At 60.9% G+C, this 6000-nt stretch overlaps 1 protein-coding gene across 1 annotated transcript; it reads left to right on the top strand.

Moving 5' to 3' along the window:
• Nucleotides 1–385: 385 nt before the first annotated feature.
• Nucleotides 386–2991, top strand: GSTP1 (glutathione S-transferase pi 1). The gene is made up of 7 exons (XM_054724852.1): nt 386–465; nt 789–824; nt 1057–1163; nt 1274–1361; nt 1641–1744; nt 2431–2538; nt 2722–2991. Coding segments are annotated over exons 1-7 (633 nt in total). The 5' UTR covers nt 386–464; the 3' UTR covers nt 2911–2991.
• Nucleotides 2992–6000: the final 3009 nt, after the last annotated feature.

Here is a 6000-nt window from a genome sequence, read left to right as displayed (position 1 = left end):
CAAATGCAAGAGTTTGTGTCTCTTGAATCTGCGACCCAAGCGGAGAAGGAAGCCGGCCAGGGCAGAGCCAAGGCCTGGAGAAGATTCTGGAAACCCTGACCCCGGTTCTCACCAGCTCCCCGCCGCAAACCCTCCGCGGGCCCGGCGGGCTGGGCGGAGCTCCGCTGCGGGGAGTGCGGGGCGGGGGGCGCGGGGCGGGGGGCGCGGGGCGCGGGGCGCGGGGCGCGGGGCGCGGGGCGCGGGGCGCGGGGCGCGGGGCGCGGGGCGCGGGGCGCGGGGCGCGGGCCGGGTCCGGGCTGGCCAGGGGGCGGGGCGCGGGGCGCGGGCCGGGTCCGGGCTGGGCAGGGGGCGGGGCCGGCGCGTGACTCAGCACCGGGGGCGGGACGGGGCGGGACCACCTCTGTCGGCTCCAGGCCGCGGCCTCCGGGGCACTTTTGCCGCCGCCGCCGCTCCGCACGGTCGCCAGTGAGTACGCGCCGTGGCTCCGAGGGGCTCGGGGCGGGCGGGGCCCCCAAGGCTGGCAGCGCGCCCCGCTCGCGGCCGGGACCCCCCTGCAAAGCCCTGCCCCGCCCCCGCCCCCCGCCCCCCGCCGCGAGGGGGATCCAGGGCACCAGCGCGGGGTTGGGGTTCTCAGGGGCCCGGCGTCCCCGGCGCAGAGACCGGCCCCTAGGAGGCCCGGAGCGCCCGGAGCCCGGGATGGGACCCCGGGGAGGGCGGCTGGGCGCACTGCCCCTCAGGACCCGCCCCCCCCCCCCCCAGGACGCTAACAGACTTCTCTGTCCCCCCAGTGGCGCCCTACACCATCGTCTACTTCCCTGTTCGAGGTAGGCCTGTGCCTGGAGGGAGGGGGAGGGCCAGCTGTGGCCTCTCACCCACGGCGGGGTGTCGGGGGGTGCGGGGGGGGGGGCGTCCCCGCTGCTGGCCCGCGCCTTCGCGCCCGGATCTCTGAGCTCCTGGTTGGAGCGCCTGTGGCCTGTCCCCTCCCCGGTGAGCAGGCCCCGCCCCACGGCACTGCGGGTTGGGGTCTCCGCCCCACGACCCGGCTCCGCTCCGCAGGGCGCTGCGAGGCCACGCGCATGCTGCTGGCTGACCAGGGCCAGAGCTGGAAGGAGGAGGTGGTGACCAAGGAGACCTGGCTGCAGGGCTCCCTCAAGGCCTCCTGTGTGAGTGCTGCTGCCTGCGGGGTCAGGGGCGGGGCCTGGGGGGTGGACGGAGGGTGGGGTGAGGGGGGCAGCCAGGCTGAGCACCTCTGACCGAGCTGTGCCACCCCCAGCTGTACGGGCAGCTCCCCAAGTTCCAGGACGGAGACCTGACCCTGTACCAGTCCAATGCCATCCTGCGGCACCTGGGCCGCTCCCTCGGTGAGTCCTGAGGGGGCAGTGGCCCAGTCCAGGCCGGGCGGGCGGTGCTCCAGGCCGGGCGGGTTAGATGGCTTGGTCGCCGGCAGCCCTTGCCCCATGCCAGGCCGCCTCCCACCCAGTCCTGAGCACCTCCTGTGGGTCAGGACTGCTCCTTCCTTCCCTCCACGTCCTCCTCCCTCCTGCCTCGCTGGGGCCCCCGGCAGCCACATGGCCTGCCTGTGGATCGGCTTTCAGTCCGTGTCAGCTGACCAGTCACGCTGTGGGCGCTCCCTTCCCCAGGGCTGTACGGGCAGGACCCGCGCGAGGCGGCCCTGGTGGACGTGGTGAATGACGGCGTGGAGGACCTGCGCTGCAAATACGCCAGCCTCATCTACACCAACTACGTGAGCACGGGGCGGGCCGGACCCACACCCCTCAAGTGGCTCTGGCCGAGACCTCCCTAGGTCTGGGGGCCGGGGCGGGGTGTGGCCATGTGCTGGGGGCCAGTGACCAGCAACAGCAGAACAGGGCAAGGACAGGAGACATTGAGCCAGGGGTGGGTCCTGGCCGCCTGGGCTGCGGGTGGTCCCGAGGGCTTCCTGGAGCAGGTGGGGGAGGAGGAGCTACAGCTCCCGTGAACCATACTTTCAGGTACACAGGTATGCAGACACAGCACACTCAGGGACCCAGGACCAGTTTAACAGAGGCTGGGCGCCGTGGCTGTGCGTGAGAGAGGGGCGGGAGGAGGTGGAGCTGGAGGGGCAGTAGGCCCAGGGCCCGAAGGTCTGAACCTCCGGGCTTACACCCGCTCCTGCTGGCAGTAGGGAGCCATCGAGGAGTCTAGGCAGGGTGGTGTCCAAATGTGAGGTCTAGAAGGACCCTCCAGGGCTTCCTTAGGGATCTGCTGAGAGGTCACAGGGAGAGGAGGAGGAACTGGCTGCTGCAGTGGACAGGACGTGGCATAGCCTGGGGTGGGAGTCAGCCGAGGAGCATGGGGCTCTGAGGGTGGTGACTCACAGGTGGGGCCAACAGAAGGGGGCGAGCGGCAGTGTGAGGGTCAGGAGGGTGACCAGGGCCGTCTTTCCGGCAGGAGGCGGGCAAGGAGGACTATGTGAAGGAGCTGCCGGGCCGCCTGAAGCCTTTTGAGACCCTGCTCTCCCAGAACCAGGGGGGCCAGGCCTTCATCGTGGGCAACCAGGTGAGCGACGGTCCCTGTCACGCCCCTCCCGTGCCACCCTCACTTACCGATGGGTAAAGGTGCAGAGGGTATGTGAGCCGTTCGTTGCCGGACAGACCTAGGGACCGGCTCAGGCCCTGGGCCCCCGCCTCCCCTCACCCTGTGGTCTGCTCCCTCCTCCTGATCCCTGCCCCTTCCCTGCAGATCTCCTTCGCCGACTACAACCTGCTGGACTTGCTGCTGATTCACCAGGTCCTGGCCCCCGGCTGCCTGGACTCCCTCCCGCTGCTCTCGGCCTATGTGTCTCGCCTCAGCGCCCGGCCCAAGCTCAAGGCCTTCCTGGCCTCCCCGGAGCACGTGAACCGCCCCATCAATGGCAATGGGAAACAGTGAGGCCTGTGGCACCCTCACAGGAGGCGGGGGCTGCCTGCCGGCCTCCCCCTTCCCTGGACCAATAAAATTTCCAAGAGAAAAGTGGTGCCGTGGGCATTGAGTTTCCTGGGGAAAGGGCTGTGGGATCCTTACTTGTCAGATGCTGGAGGTGGCCCGGCTAGGATACTTGAAATCCTAAAACACAATCAGTGTCTACTGGGAGCTTGCAATGCAGTCTGTGTTTGCTGAACTCGGGAAGAGGGGGGGAAAAAAAGAAAGAAACAGGAAGAGAAATAACTGAGATCCCTACCCTGGAGGTCCCAGTCTCGAGAGAAAAGGCTCACTTATGTCAGCAGGCTTTCTAGCCCCAGCAGGCAGCTTGCCAGGGGACTTTAGTCCTGGACAGCGGGAGCTGAGGGGTCCCTCCAGGGTACACAGCTCAGAGCAGCCCAGGCTGGTTGGTGGGAGGGTTAGTCACTTCTGCAGGTGGGGCTCTCCTGGCCTCCTCGGGCATCGCGGGCACAGGGGCACCACGAAGATCAGGGGCCTCTCCTGCCGCCTCCTCTCCACCAGGTTGTAAAGGATGGAGCCTGAGAAAGAGATCCACCAGCCTGGGGAGCTGGGGGTGGGGAGGGGGCGCGTGTGTCCACAGCGGAGAGAGTCCAGGCAAAGGGGAGGCACTGGGGTGTGAGCAGGTCAGGGATGGCTGGAGGAGGAGCCCTGCCCAACCTTAGAGTCACCTGCCCAAAAGGGGGACTCACAGGGGAGTCCCTCAGGAAGTAACCTCTCACTTCTGAGAGGGCTCAGGCTGCAGAGTTGGGTCAGCAAAGGGAGGCCTGCACCCATCCCACATCCCGGAGGCCCCCCTCGGGGGCCATGCGTGTCAGAGTCATCACGGCTGGGGCATTGGGGAATGCTTGGCCACCGCTGGGGAGCCCCGCTTGGCCACTGCTGGGGAGCCCCGGGAACGCAGAGCGGCGCCAGGCACTCCCTGGGCGTCGCCCGGGAGGCTGAGGACATAGGTTAGAAGCTGGAACAGGCATTGCCTCGGGGAGGACTTTGGATTTAAGATATGTGGATCCAAACTGAAAAGGCAGGTATCCTTGAACCGCCTACAGCCACGCCTGCAAATAACAGCCGTAGCTGCTAATACTTACGAGTGCTGGCTCCCTGCAGGCATGATGCCACAGGCTGTAGTACAGGCATGTCACACTCAAAGGCTAACACGGGCCAGATAAACACGGTTTAAGTGTATGTGGGCGCAGAGAAACAAGAGCTTCAATTTGCATGGAAACAGGTTTATTTCCATAGAGACACGCTGAATACAAAGGGCTGAAATAAATGAGTCGTCATTAACATAAAATAATAGAACATTTTAACAAAAATTAACATTTTTCTTGAATATTAACTTACCAGATACTGAATAACTGCACAAATTAGTAAGCGTCACGCAAATAAACCTATTTTTCTCCGAAAACGAAGTATTTCCTGTTGCGCACACCAAACAGGTCAGTACAAGACTAACGACGTGGCCATCGGCTGCTAAAATATTCGCTGCTAGTATTAGTGGAGAGGGAAGGGAAATGAATGCAACATGATTATAGTAATCAGTCATTAGCGAAGGTTGTAGTTCGTTATTAATAATTATGTATAGCCCTAGTCCATTTGGCTCAGTGGATAGAGCGTCAGCCTGCAGACTGAAGGGTCCCAGGTTCGATTCTAGTCACGGGCACATGCCCAGGCTGTGGGCTCAATCCCCAGTGGGGGGCGTGCAGGAGGCAGCCAGTCAATGATTTTCTCTCATCGTTGATGTTTCTATCTCTATCTCCCTCTCCCTTCCTCTCTGAAATCAATAATTATATATTATTTAAAAATAATTACGTATAACAGGATATTGTAAAAATTAAGTTACAACATTTTTATTAAAACGTTTCTTACATACTGTTATAATGGCTGGGCTGCAAAAATATTCGTTGTGGGCCACATGGGTTCGAAGGCCTTGAGTTTGACATACTTGCTATAGTATGTTACCTTCCTTAATCCTCACCACCCATGAGTAGACACTCTTATCCCTGTTTGTGGAGGAGGAAACTGAGTCACAGAAAGTTTAAGTAACTTGCTGATGGTGCGAATTGAGGCACAAAAAAGGTTATTCATCGTACCATTGTGGTCACGTGTATTGAAACAGCATCGATGTCCAGCAGGAGACTGGCTAAGTGCGGTAGGTGCTCGCACGACGGATTTGCCGCTGTGAAGAGCAAGGGCCTGGGACAGGCTCTTAGGGAGCAGTGGGCAGAGTGGGGCCGCCTGCGTGCCAGCGGGAGGGCCCACACGCTCCCCCAGCCTGGCCTCCGGGACAAGCAGAGTGGCCCAGACCCCAGGCGGGAGAGGCAGAAACGGATAGCGGGGGACCCCGGGGACACTGCGCCCACTAAAGCCGCCCTGCAGTTTACAACTTCACATTCACCCAGAACTTCCACCAACTCCCCTCACGCCTCACACGACAAATACCAATGGACAACACATAACGGTCCGACATTGGAGAGAAATCTCTCACATAAAAGAGAGCGAGATCATAAACAGGAAAATAAAAGGAACCCGGGGGAGATGAGACCATGCAGGCCGCATGAGAAACTTCAAATAAACTTTAATCATTACCTTCGGGGAGATGACAAAAGACACCTCATCCGGAAGACAGGAAAAGGGCGCTAGCATAAAGAACGTTCGGGAAACGGGAGCTTGGAACTTCAAAGTATGGTAACAGTGGAAATGAACAATCTTGAAGAAGCGGTTGAAAAATCCACATGAAAAACAGAACAGAAAGATAAAAGCATGGAGAGATAAGAAAAATAGAGATTATTCGAGGAGGTCCAGAGATGGGGGTCAGGGGGGTGGGGAGAAATAGGGAGCAGGTGATCAAATGAACAACACAATGCAACCTCCCGACTGGAGAAGTTGAGCTTCCAGCTGAACGGCACAATGACAGCCAAGCATATTGGAAGGAGAAAAAAAAAAAAAAAAAGACCAAAGACTGACACAAAAGCCGATGGTGAAACTGCAGAGCCCCAGAAAGAAAGCGAAGACCCTGCAACCTTCCAGAGAGAGGGAAAC

Source organism: Eptesicus fuscus, chromosome 13, assembly GCF_027574615.1.
Source record: "Eptesicus fuscus isolate TK198812 chromosome 13, DD_ASM_mEF_20220401, whole genome shotgun sequence".
Taxonomy (NCBI): domain Eukaryota; kingdom Metazoa; phylum Chordata; class Mammalia; order Chiroptera; family Vespertilionidae; genus Eptesicus; species Eptesicus fuscus.
The sequence above is the reverse complement of the archived record's forward strand: the minus strand, read 5'-3'. Positions and strand labels throughout refer to the sequence as shown.

Bases quoted from the DNA above. Each gene is read 5' to 3' on its own strand.
- GSTP1 (XM_054724852.1), top strand. The intron at 1,362-1,640 runs GTGAGTCCTGAG...TCCCTTCCCCAG, and splicing joins GCACCTGGGCCGCTCCCTCG to GGCTGTACGGGCAGGACCCG. The intron at 2,539-2,721 runs GTGAGCGACGGT...CCTTCCCTGCAG, and splicing joins CCTTCATCGTGGGCAACCAG to ATCTCCTTCGCCGACTACAA.